The following is a 13,925-nucleotide window of genomic DNA, read 5'->3' as shown; positions in this document are numbered from 1 at the left end:
CTTCATTCCTGAACACATGTTCAAAGGTGATAAAATAAATGCAGATGGTTTCCCAAAACCTCAGTGGAGCATTTTTTACTGTTACTAAATGGACTGTAAAAAAAATAGGGAAAAAATGGAGAAAATACAGTTTGACACAGACCGGCAATTTCAGAATAGCATTTGGTTGTTTGAGAGAAAAGCTAAATAAAATGTGTGTTTATAATGATCTATTGGCAAAACAAAATTGACAGAGCATCTGAGCTGCCTGATGGGAGTGAGTTTTAGAATATTTAAATTAAACAAGCATTGCAAGCTGAATATTTTGCTTAACACACATACAAAAAAGTTGGATAAGAACTTTGAATTTGTTGTGCCATGACCGAAGGTGACGATAAAACCATCCCCGGCTGAAGTGAAAACAGAATTAGGCCTTAACAAATTTATTACAGGCTTTGTTTACAAACTTGTTACAAAATTATACAGCATCTTATGCGTACACAGGATTTACAAGAACACGTAACTGATGTGTGCGATTGCTCCGCTCTCTGGTCAAGATCTGCAGGTTTTTCTTTGCTCAAGGCCTGATCCAGCTTCCACTGGAGAAGGTGAGAATTTTTCCATTTACTTTAGTGGAAACTGGATCAGATCCAGAGGGTAACACTTCCGTTCATTGTTATACTGGGGTGGGAAAGAGGCAGCCGATCTAATAACCTTACACACCATGCTTCTTTCTCGTTTAATGTGTTTCAGATGACAGGCGTTGTATTTACTCTGATACATTTTTGCTGGCTGCTTGTAAAATACTTGGTGCATTGGTGAAGTTAAAAGTCAAAGACCAGTTCCTGTTACTGAATTTACAATGGAAAATGACAATTTGTTTTCTTTGAACCTATAAAGAATGAACCTCCCTTGATTCTCAGTGAGCAGAAATAAAGGCATTAGGATGAACTCTGGTGTTGTTTACATTGCTATAAACTTACATTTTCTCTCCCATCTTCAATACAGTTTCTCTGGGTTTACAATGATGTAAACAAGCGTGGCATCCACACTGTAGGAACAAGGCAGTTTCCAATTAATGGGATTTAACCAAGCTAAGTCAGTCTTCTTACATCCTCTTCTCATACAGAGATAGAACTATCTGGCATACTGAAACATGGAGATCTCTTAAGTTAATGATCCATGACAATATCTGCTCTCAATTACTCACAGCATCTGAAAATGATCTTTATTTGGGAATTCAGGATGTAAAATTAGGCTTTTAACTTGCAAAAAATTTCAGTGGGGCAGGACTACAAACTATGCTTGTCCCCCCGAAGCAGAAAAATTTAGTTGAAATTTAAACTTTCCTACAAGTAAAACTAGCCAAAGCTCTGTTAAGGATTTTTGGGGTTTTTTTAATGTTTGCTAAGGAAGGAGAATGATGGAAAAATTCTTGTCAGATCTACCAGATACTGAATTCGTTGTTATATTACATCCTCTCTTTAGTTTTAACAATTGCCTTGGTATTGAACCTCTGAAGTTATTATCACTTGAAGCAAAGTTAGGATTTAGTACTGCGAGGTGATGATATTTCCTCTGAGGTCAATACCCTGGCCTCATGTTGAAAGTTGAGATGGTTCTTAAAACCTTTGTTTATGCAGAATTACACCTACAGCTACACGCTCCAACCTGGCTTTCAGAGGCACTGCTATCCTAGTGCTTGAGCTTGCGAGCGACCTGCCCAGTTCTCCAGTGGTTTTATGACATGTAATGCTCTCTGTAAGGGAGTAGGGGAGACCACACAACTTGTTGCCTTTGATGACCTGTTACAGATTTGAATTTGGTTCTCTAGTAGTGAAAGCTATATGAACAAAGGCATCCTGCAACCTGGGGTTTGAGTGCTCTGATCTCATTTTCATTTGTGATGCTGAACACGCTACAACAGTGAAAGTCATAGTATAAATACCTAAGACTCTACAGCTGTAACGTTTTTTGAATGGCTGGCATTTTTCAGCTCTGGCTGTGTGTTAAGACCTAGCTAGACACAGATAACATATGCAGTCCAATCTTAATTCTGTTGATAGCCATGACAAGACTCTCATTTACTTTTATGGGAGTGAGATCCCAGCCAGGGCATTATACAACTAATGTATAATAGACCATCTCTTCAAGTAGTGTAATTATTACTGTCCCCAGTGGAGCTACATTGCAATACAAAGAAGAATTTGAGGTATATATATGCTAGTACATTTGTCTGTCCTAAGTAACAACTCACCTGTATAATTGAAGAACTTCATTATAACTACAGACTACCTGGATTTTAGTCACTATACTGCTCAAAAAGGTCTGTTATTTCATATCCCTATGAAAGGTACCAGATTTGTCAAGCAGTTCTATACATTTTTCTCTCTGAAAAATGGAGAAATGGATTGCTGAGTAGAACAGCTTCATACAGGTGTGTGGTTTTGATATCCATGCCAAGATATCATATCTTTCTTTACTACAATTTGCAAGACAAGGGCTCTTTTAAGGTTAAGACACCACCGCTTTGTTTCTAATTTAAAAACTCAGAAAGAGAGGACTGATCCAACAATGGAAGCAGAAGATAATGTATTTGTGTGAGGAGGAAGAGGCTGATCACAATAACTAGCAAATTCTGAAGAGATCATCTTTTATGTATTATATTAACGATCCATTTAGATTGATTCTTGGCTTCAGTAAGTTTCTGCTACAAATATTTTAGATTTTTTTCATATTTTTTCTACGATCAACTGGCAGCATTAGAAACAGTTGAAAAATGTGCTCAAAAAGATAAACGAAAGTTGCTGGATTATTAGTAGTCATTCTGAAATGCTAACAGAGGGAAGATGGTCATTTCACTGGCAAATTGGCATAATACACAGAAATTGTATTTTATGGCTACTTGATGCCTGTAACATTGACATCATCTGCAGGTTACAACAAGTATTCTGGTCCATTTTTGCTTTGGTGGCAAGGAGTCAACGCTGCATCCAATTAAGCGTGAACGTATAGAGTAGGGAGTATAAATATGTACACAACTCTTGACATTGATCTGATTTTTAACAAGTTTACTAAATGACAGTCACTGGCTTGACAATACTGAATGAAAAATACTGATTTTACACAGATTTTACAGTAAGGTTACGGTATGCTGCTGACAAGCAGTGTCACAAACAAAGTCTAGAAAAACCCGGAGCTGCCCACAGCAGAGGCACACACCCTTTGCTCTTGTTTATTGAGAGAGAAAGCTTATATACTGTAGATTTGCTGAAGTTTAATAAATAAGGTCAACTTATAATATATAAAACAATATAAACATTTATATGCTACATGCATATCATATAATTTAAAGTAATAATTTATATAGCAAAGAGATGCAGATTTATGTTCTTCCTATTTTCCTTGACAATGCACACACACAGGAGGTGTCTATTCTTATCCATCTCCAGCCTACCAGTTTATTGTTTTCTGAAGTCAGTGCTCTAACATAAGTTTGGGATGTCTTGCATTGGGAGTTCCAGTGCTTGTCATCGATGCCGCGGCAGCCATTTTTTACAGGCTTGGCTTCTTTACACCTCGTTTCATAAAAGTATTGCTTAACTGGAGAGTTGCCTGTTTTAATTTCTCCCAGAACAGTTACCTGGTGTCCTCTAATGTCGATCGCAGATGATTTGTCCGTGACCCATAAACTTTCACTGTCACAAACGGAATATTCCCCTCGGTGGCTCTTGTGCTCCGCGTACCTTTTCCGCCGGGAGGTTCTGTTCACCACCACTGAATTTCCAATATAATCCTCCATGAGGTACAGTGGCGGTGGTTCCAGCGGCGTGTTGTCACTCAAGAGGACTCGGGGAGAGTTGTAGCGTCTCTGCTGCCTTAAGAGGTCTGTATCCATTGAGATAACTGGCTGGAAGTCTGATTTCACATTTTCATCTCCATCCATGTCTTGCTGAGTGTCTGCTTTCTGCACCGTGTTTTGATAGTTTTCCTTAATATCTACCATCTGCTTAGAAAGCTTGTTTTTCAAAATGTCTGCCTGAATGAGTTTAATAATAAGAGAATTTATCGAATCTTCTGGCAAACTCCTTTGATCCATGTTGGTAGACTGGATGCCACGAAGATAAGCGAGAAATATCACATAAAACAAGATGGACATCACCTTGTTCACCTGTAAGATCTGCAAAGAAACAGAAAGTCAACATAAAAGCAATTAAATAGGGAAGTTTTCTGGAGGCTGTAAACATGAAAATTTGGATTTGTTTTTATAACATCTGCACTTTATAGATACAGATAAACTATATGTTTCTTTGAAGATACTATTTCATTAAGTTTTATAATGAGTGTGTTTGCTGATTTTTTTTTTTTCAGTGTTTCATCTATATTTCATGCACTTTTCAGAATGACCTTACTTTTCCTCTTTCCATGTACAGTGGCCTATATGTCAATTAGATCCTTTCTCTACAGAGGTAGGTAGCTCTTGGGATAGTATGTCCAGATCTTTGCAGCAGAGAGAGGCCAAGTTACTTTCACAGAGCCTATTCTACAGAGTGGTTTAGTTTCAAAATTGCAAGATTATGCAGAGTAGCAGACTATATAATGGTGTAGAATGAAGAAGCTCTGATTTTGTTAAGTGTTGTGAAGTTTTGTGTGTTGAGATCTTGTGGATCCTTGTGGCTTGTATTTAACTTTACCCTAACAGCATCATCATACACTGGGAAATAAATACTCTTTCAATAGCTCTTTATCTATCTTTCTCTCTCTGGTGCCATAAGGGATAGTATTCTTGAAGGAAAAGGATGCAGCTAAGCAGCAAAGTGGGATTTCTTATGTTTTGAACTTCAGATAACAGTGGTTAGGCTTCTGCAATACAAGTGGGAAATTCAGATGGATGCACAGACCATCTTGTACTGGTTGTTTGCAGGGTTTGGGCCTAGTTTTCTTGTTGTTTTTAATGAAGTTCATTATATTTATATAAAGTGGAACAAAACTGACAGTAGTTAGAAATATTCATGGACACATAGAGGACACCCCACCTCCACTTCCCTGCCCCCCCACCCCAAAATGGAAGAAACTTCTTCAGAAAGATCAAAATGATCTCAAGATCAGGATTTTGAAAACTGGACCTAAAAGTGTACTTCTTCTCTGTACTCTGTCATGCACTGCTCTATACGGATTCCTATAGCGTCCTTGTAATTCTAGATTCTGAAAATCATTTGAAATTTCCTCTCAAATCTTTTGGTCATCCTGTTTGTGTAGTTGAGAACTGTGAGCGTCCATCTAAGCATGTGTGTTTTTCCTTGTGGATACCTGTGTAATTTGTATTTGCCTTTATATTTAAATGAAACTAATATTCATTGTAAAATACTAAATCATGGAAGAAAACCATTCACTTGAAAGCACACCTATTTTATAAAATTGTTGCACAAGTCATGGATTGAAAGAGAAAATATTAAACTTATATTAGAGCACTTTTATGTGACAAGCCCTGGCTGTAGTACTGTTTCCAGTGGCTCAGAACAGTCTCGAACTTGATTCTCCTGGACTGCAGACACATCCACCAAGTGTCAGACTACTAGCACTCTGGGATGAAGGCACAGAGTTACAGAACATGGAACAGATGGATTTGGAAGAATCCTCAGGAGATCATCTCGTCCACTCTCACTGCTCAAAACAGGGTCACCTAGAGCAGCTTGCACAAGGCTGTGCCCAGTCAGGTTTTGAATATGTCCATGGATGAAGACTCCACAACCTCTCTAGGCAACCTGTTCCAGTGTTTCACCACCCTCACAGTAAAAAAAAAAAAAATAAAAAAATCTCATGTTTCAGTAGTCTTTCCTATATCTCGGTGTGTGCCCATTGCCTCTTGTCCTTTCATGGAACACCCCTGAGAAAAGCCTGGCTCCATCATTTTTACTGCCTCCTGTCAGGTATTTCTGCACTTAGGTAAGATCACCCTGAGTCTTCTCTTCTCTGGGTTGAACAGCCCCAGCTCTCTCAGCTGCTCCTCATATTACAGATGCCCTAGTCCCTTCATCATCTTTGTGGACTTGCTCCTGTATGTCCAAGTTTCTCCTGTACTGGGGAGCCCAGAACTAGACACAGTACTCCAGGTGTGGCCTCACAAGTGCTGAGTTGAGGGGAAGGATCCCCTCCCTCAACCTACTAGTGACACTCTGAGTACTGTTTTTCCCAGAAGAAACTGAGGAAAAAATCAGACCTCTCGAAAAGAAAAATTTTCACTTCAAAAAATCACCATTTTCTGTTTAAAAAGGCAAACCATTTTCTGCTTAAGAAAGCAAAGTAAAAAAGAAAAAAAGTTTTACTGGAGGATCCACTCCAAGTAAAAGTCCTTTTAACAACAGTGAGTCCCCACTTCATAGTTTGGAACTGCAGCAAAATCAGAGCTACCCTCTGTGGATGTGTGATCTGTCCTTTTATGGACAAGAAATGTGTTTTCTCCATTCTCAGTTTGTCACAGTATGAGTTCACCTAAATCTAGACTGTTGCTTGCAGCAATGTTATGCTTTGGAAAAAAAAATCTAAGATTTTCAGTTACCATACAATTACTGTCATACCTAAATAAATACTAACTTAATGGATGGATCTCAGAGCCCAGACTGTGCTGTATAAAAAGACGTCTTCCTGTGCAATTTGGTCTTCCCTCAGTAAATTATTTGCTTTTAAGAACAGTAAAAATATTATAAAAGAGATGTCATTCAGCACATTTTTTACAGCACTCAGAAGAGCTAACCCACACGCAGTATGACACACAAGTCCATAGGATGGTGAGCAAAGCTCTGACAGCGCTCAGCTGAAATGCTGAAAACGTTACTCATGCCAACATGCAGCTGCATGTAATCACTGCTCTGCTTAGTTTCAAAACTAAGTGGCACTAGCAAAATACACAAGTTGGAGCAGGTGACAAGGTGGGAAAAGTAAGACTGGAGTTCCTGCAGACTCTCTTTAATGTCATGCTGCACACAGAAAGGAAGGGCTAGGGACCTCAGAAATAGAGAAGTTCAAATAAGCTATTTTTCTTGTCCATGAAGGAACCCCATATGGAAAAAAATGTTTAAAAATATTTTTCTGAACCTAACATAAAATGTCTTGTGGATTTGGTGGGAAGGGTGTTAAACTACTCTGAAATTTCAGTTGCAGTTTGATTTGTGTTTGGCAAATTATTTGCTGCAAAAGTAAAAATGTTTCAGAACCAATCTTTACATTTTTCCGAAAGGTTTCAGAGTGCAAAATTTGGAAAGAAAATGCAAATACTTGGCGAGATGATGGTTTTCAGTGAGTTCCCCCAGGACAGTTCACCTAGGAGGTTCATAAGTGGTGTGTTCAGGCTGTCCATGAAGTCCAGCCCCTCAGAATATGCCTAAGGCTCTATTCTAGCCAGGAGAAATGGATGTTACTGGGAAATTGCAGCTAGTTTATGGCCTTGGCTATTTTGAGTATAAGACACCTTAAAAGTGTATTGGTTTGTAGGACTGGGCAATATTGTTTTTGATAAATGGCTCTTTGCCCAAAATGGAACTTTGGGCCTGTCTAAATTGAAGATAATTGGCAATTTATACCAGGGGTTAAATCAATAAAAAGGAAAGGAATATGTAAAACATTAAAATGTTTATGTTTTCATATTTTCAAAGCAAATCATTCTGATGTTTCTGGACATGTTTCAAAAGTTACACAATGCAATTCACAAAACAGAAAAGGTGCTTACTCATTATAGCCCGGTGAGTAAGTTATATACAGAGGAGATTTGCATTTAGAGGCAAGATTTCCACAGAGGTATCCTGTCTAAGAGAAGACCGACCTAACTTCCAGGCTCCTGGAGCACAGGCTTATATGGACCTTAGCAGAAGCTAATCCAGCACAAGTAGCAATGGATCCTTCTTCAGCCTTTTGGAGAATGTTATAAAAATCCCCCAAGAGCATAGTCCTTCACATGAATTTTTCTGTTCTCTCATTAAAAATTCTTAAAATTAAAATTATTCATTTCTGGCAGAAAGACAGATTTTGTTCAAGCCAAACTTTTTTCTACTTAGCTGGTGATTGTGAGATCTTTCTGTTGATCTTCAAGGTTCTTGAAATTTTCCACATGTAAATCCCTGAAGATGTTCATTTTAGCTTAGTGGACTGTTTTCAGTTAAATAAGTGTGATGAATGGTCCTAGAAATGGACACAATACTCTTTAGCTTCCTACAGGAAGTACAGACTAGATTTCTATATCTGGGGCTAGGTCCCAAAGAGGCATAGGCAAGCATTTCCATAGTCACCTCAGAATCAGAGCACGGCCCTGCAGCATGCTTCCTAGTCCAGTATTAGCTGAAGTAATATTAGTAGATACAGATAGAGAAGACCAGTAACTGCTTTCCCTTCATTTTTGTCTGATATCTGATTGGGCTAGAGTATTGACGCTGGTACCTGAGCTCAGTTTCTGTTTCCACAGGCTGTCAGGGCAGCTGCGACACACAACCTAGTCAACATTAAGGTGTATGACTGCACCTGACTTAAATGAGTCTTCCGTATATATTGGATATAAAGACACATCCATTTGAACCAGTATAATCATTTTACCATGCAGGACTTACTACACACCTGTCCTAGAAGCCATGTGGTTGTGCAACACTTTAGATAGTGTGAATCCAGAAGAACTGATCCGGCACCTTGTCTCTCACAAATCCAGAAGATTTGTGTCTGCACATATTACAGCATGGTAGGAAAACCAGTACATCCTGGTAATACAGTTGGCTGGTAATTTGCACTAAAAAAAATCTGTGTTAGAGATTGCTGACATTTGTGTCACAGAGGGTAAAAACAAACAGGGGTCGACATAGCGTTGAGGGATATGGTGTAGTTGGGAACTGTCAGTGCTAGGTTAACGGTTGGACTAGATGATCTTCAAGGTCCCTTCCAACCTAGATGATTCTGTGAAACACCATTGAAAAGTTTCCTCATGCTCATGCATGGCATAGTTGTTTGATCTTTTAACTGTAGCTTAGTTTTACTCTATTTTAATAGTTTGTATTCCTGTCTATCACTGCAGTGTTAGCAGGGTATTAAAGCTGCCTAATCTAGGTGTCGCAGGGAAGGCCTAAAGTTAGGAGAAGTAAATAAGTTTTACCTATCGCTTCCACCAATAAATTAAATCCCCACTAGACTCTGGCAAATCACTTTCTGCTCTTTTCCGAGTCAACACTTTATGTAGTTTTGGAAAACTTTGTTTAGTTTTGTTTTGTTTGTGGTGATGTAAAAAAAAAAATCTGGATTGCTTTATTTTGATCAGTCTCTGAACAGTCTACACAGCTGAAGAGTGAAGTGTCATTTAATATGTTCTGTGAAAATAATGAAATCCTAGTACTGTGAGATACTGCCTAAGTATTTACTTTTAAGTCAGTGCTAAGAGGAACTGGAATAGAAGGAAAAGTGGTGAATTTTACATTCAACATTGTAATACCCAACATGATTTATGTAAGTCAGCTTGAAGTATTTGGCACTTTCTGAAAAATTTAAGAGCAGCTTTTGTTCTTCAGGCTGAGCAACTAATGATCATTTGTGGTGGCTGACAGCTTATTCAGGCTTTTGCCAAAGACGACAGTGTAATTATTCTCATTGCTTGCTAAGCACTGTTTTCACAAACTCACAGAAAGCAACAAGTAGCAGAATGCCCTCATCCTAATAACTATGTTGAGAAGAAATGCAGCCCTTCTCTGTGCTTAGGGGGACAGTAAAAAGGTACAGAACAAGGAAAATATCACTGCATTCTGAATATTCAGAAAGATGGGAGTATGAAATAATTGCATATGAAAATTTCCACTGCATTTCAGAATAGTAATCGACTATTTGTACAATATGTGCCTGCAGAAGGGTTTATTAAGGTAGATTGCTGCAGAGTGCTGAATGCCCCTAGAGACGCTATGACCCTCCTGAACATTTCCACTTTGCAAGATACGGAAATTTCAACACATACAGATTGAAGCTAAAGCTTTCACAAGAGCCAGACCCACTAAGAAGCCGAAGAATTCAGAGACAAAATCAAGTGGGACTGAGTTATGGCAGCTTTAAGTGTTAACCCTCCCATCCTCAGGGCCAACCAAACTGTAAGTTAGAGTGAAGGAATTTGAAACTAATGCATTCCTCTTGCAGATGGGCTGTGGAGTACCGCTACACGCCGTATCTGAGGACAAGGCCACCAAAGTTTCTTAATCTCTGCAGCAGGTCAGTTGCTTTTAATTATGCATTATTCAAGGCCATTTCAAAAGAGGAGACACATCCAAACGCTGAGGCCCCATAGCCTCCAGTGAATGGTATATACCTAATCTCTTATGGAAATGGAGTTCAGCCTACTGAGTCACTGACATTTCCTTTTCCTCTTTAAATGACTGGCTGAGCAAAGCACAGCAAGACAGCTGTTCACCCAAGTATGAAAAACTCATCTGCACTTCGAACCAATCTACAATACTGTTTATGATTACCATTGTGACCATGACCCTACTAGTCATTGAAGAAAGCTTTTCTGACTGGTGACATCTTTCTGAGGGACAGTTTTGTGATAATACATCTGCTGCGAGGAGCAATCTGTTTTCTGAACAGTTAAATGCGCTGTGTAGAACTGCAGCAATATTGGTTCGTTTCAGACACAGCTGATTGCAACGGCATGTGTGTCTACATTTGATCTTTCCACAAATATATCTTTTTGGAGATCAAAATGTGATCGCCTTACACATACCTGCCCGTTTCCAAGAGAAAGGTCAGAAGCAGTTCCTCAGTGCTTACCTCACTACTTGGAACAGCAGCTGCTTCTCACACCTTGTGTAAAGTTAATTCTGTTAGGTTTTGGCCCTGCACCTTCCTCCCCCGCCACCGACATCGTCTGGAGTTCAGGGCACTCGAGACCCCCCGGAGGCATCTGACACTCCCTAGCATCCTCTAGCATTCCCACTGAGGGACTTGACTATTAATAATGTCCGGTACAGTATCAACCGTACTAGCTACATCCTCAGGTCTGTAATCAGCTACAGAAGTAGGCAGGCTTTTCTCAGTCACAACTTGGTCTTTTTCTATTTTAATTCCTTTCCTCAATGACATTTTTGTAGCATAATATTTACACCTGTCTGTCTGTGCCCTGACTGCCACAGTATAATTTTGCATTAACCGGTTGACTAATTAATCTGTGTATTCAGAAGGTCAGAACAAGGGTTTGGGAGGCTAGGATCCTGATTTCTCTGATTTGTTGGAAGAGTTTGGTCAAGTCAAAAATCTCTGTTCATCGTTTTTCTACATCTGCAAAGTAAGGAACTATGTGGAATGGTGTTGGGGTTTTCTTACCCTAGATATATATACCCTGACATCCTTTGCTTTCTCCCTCCCTACTAAGAGAGCAAAAGTAAAGATCTCCTTTCTCCACACAAGGCACAACAGCATTGCAGTATGCATGTTGTGTGGGAGATGCCTGTCTGTTTTGAGAGTAACAAGGCATCTTAACAAATATATTTCCATAAATGTTCTCAGTGCAAATCATCCTCTGTTTTCTTTTACCATTCTCATGTCCCTGATATTGGAGCACTCCATAAGCATTTATCTTGGTTAACACCGACAAAGTAGGAGGGCTGTAATTGTTCCCATTTTAAAGAGCAGAAACTGCAACACAGAGAAGTCAGATGATGTCAAGGTCATACAGGCATTCTGCTGCAATTTGGGGTTTTCATGTTGTACTGGCTGGATCAGGAAAGTCCATCTGAAATGCTGTATGGAAGTTTGATTGATCAATGACAAGTGTGAAATGCAAGGAAATAAAAACAATGCCATCTGAGATGAGCAGTCAGACACATCTTAGTCACAACCAAGAATTAAAACCATAGTTGGACAAACAATTTCCACAAAAGCTGAAGTATTTCTACATATTATTCACTGTGTAGCTCTGAAAACTGCCCAAAATAACAAGAAATCTAAAGGTCATATCTTTAGCTAAATCAATAAATTCCAATGACTTGACTAGACCTGTGCTAATTTTACAAAACCAGAAGATTTACTCAGAGCTTTGCACTTGCCCTTTTTTTTTTTTTTTTTTTTTTTTTGAGAAGTCATTTACAAACAGAAGAATAGAAAGCGCCAGAACTAAATCGTGGTAGTGGATAATTTAAGATGATAAACTGTGTGTTAGTTAATCTTTTCATTACTGTTTGCTAATAGTGGCAGGGCCAAGCAGCAAACAAATTAAATTTGCAGCTGAATTTGGAGGGGATGCAAACAGCAGTGAGCAAAAAGAAATAAAATCTCTGCTGGGGAGATGGAGACATGAAATATTGGCAGAAAATTACAAAATGAAAGTCAAACTAGAAATTACAAGCTAATGAGCTTGGGGAATAGTGGTATTGAGCAATGATACACAGAGGGGAAAGAAATTTAGAAAGGAGCAATACTTGATCAGACCAAGGAATGATCTAAAACTTTGGAAAGGCACGGTATTTAATTAATATAAATACCGAGGATTGCATTGCAGAGCTAGGAAGGATTTGCTGCTTTTTGTAGCACGACTGAAAAATTGAGAAAGCTGCTTGAAAGTTGGAAGGTATTGTCATACAAAAAGAAAATTAGGAAAGAGCAGCAAAAATTACTAGAAGGGCTGTATAACAGACCTTTGAGGAAATAGCCTTGCACATGCAAGCCTTTGCTATGAGCTGACAGAAAGGGCATGACTGAAAACCCAGCGCAAAGATCTAGAAAGTGTAAGCATCGGAGAAACAGAGCATTCACTTTAGGGTGGGGCAAAGGAGTGCAACCAGGAAAAATGGGATTAAACTAAAGAAAGGGAAGTTAGGCTGATCATCAAAAGAAGTTTTCAAGCTCTGTAAGATGCTTGCAGCAAACCCAAAGCCACACCAAAGAGGCCTGGTTTCATGTTTCATTGAAGCCCTGAAACTCCATCTAAGTCTTTTTTTAAAAGAGTTTGAAGATCCATTAACCTTTCAAGTCAACCTGGACCTACTTTGACTCAACCAGGGATGATTAATTGTTCTGTATTCAAGTTAGGCAATAGTTGCAGTTCTTCTTATTTTCGTCAGAGAGTTGCTTTGAGGACTTAAGCTTTCCGTCATTACAGTTGAGAGCAGTCTTCCAGATGAAACTCACTTCTTTCACCTCCCCACAATTCTGGGGGTTCAAGCCTGGCCTCTGGAAATATCAGAGGCATGGCTATATTTGGGGTATCCTTCTGGAAAGAACAAGGGAAGCCATGGAAAGGGTTAAAGTGAAGTGATCCACATTTATAACAGATTGCTCTTGTTGTTCTATTTTTAAATGCCAGAGGTGGGTTTTGTCTAACTTGGTAGCAAGAGGAGAAAGGGAAGCACCTCTCAGATTATCAAAATTTTGTTTCTCTCCTGATAGGTTATGAAAGAGCGGCTTTCTAGAGACCCTGTGGTGTAGGATGGTCTGTTGAGTTTTTACATTTCCATTCCCACTGGATAACTCATTTTGTAGGCAAAGATTTCATAGAAAAAAAGAAAAAGAGAGCTTTTTAAAATTCTATTTTGCTTGATTTCACATTGAAAACAAAAGTTTCGCTTTTGTTTAGCTTTAAAAATGGAAACTTTCATTTTTTTAATACCTTCCAATTTCTTTTTCCTTTATGAAGTAAGGAAAACAGTGAGAACAAGCAAGCAAACAAGAAAAGGTTACAGTTTCAAAAATGTTAGAGCCTCAATATGAAAAAAATTGCATCCCTAAACCTGGTTTATGGGTACAGCCAGAACTTAACACACACAAGGAAACAGAAATATGGTAACAGGCAATGCTAGTCAGAAAAGAAATAAGCTTTTGTTTGGTTAGAATTTAAAAAAATACTGAAGTTAACCTGACATTTCTTTGGTTTTCTGACAGCTCTACTGTGACCCTTGAATACACATGCTTGCCTTGAGAGCAGGAAGGCAACACTGCCT

The 13,925-nt window shown here is 38.8% G+C and overlaps 1 protein-coding gene across 3 annotated transcripts in view; it reads right to left on the bottom strand.

The window, feature by feature from the left end:
- Nucleotides 1-406: 406 nt before the first annotated feature.
- The window catches only part of NTF3 (neurotrophin 3), a 55,186-nt gene continuing 41,667 nt past the window's right edge, over nt 407-13,925 (bottom strand). For 2 of the 3 annotated variants that reach the window (XM_074869513.1, XM_074869515.1), the window contains exon 2: nt 407-4,159. In XM_074869513.1, the coding sequence (XP_074725614.1) occupies nt 3,365-4,159 (795 nt within the window). In that variant the 3' untranslated portion in view covers nt 407-3,364. Of the gene's footprint in view, nt 4,160-8,583; nt 8,750-13,925 lie in introns of all 3 variants that reach the window. The other variant, XM_074869514.1, reaches the window with a different exon arrangement.

Source organism: Strix uralensis, chromosome 5 (assembly GCF_047716275.1).
Source record: "Strix uralensis isolate ZFMK-TIS-50842 chromosome 5, bStrUra1, whole genome shotgun sequence".
Taxonomy (NCBI): domain Eukaryota; kingdom Metazoa; phylum Chordata; class Aves; order Strigiformes; family Strigidae; genus Strix; species Strix uralensis.
This window is presented reverse-complemented; position numbering and strand designations above follow the sequence as displayed.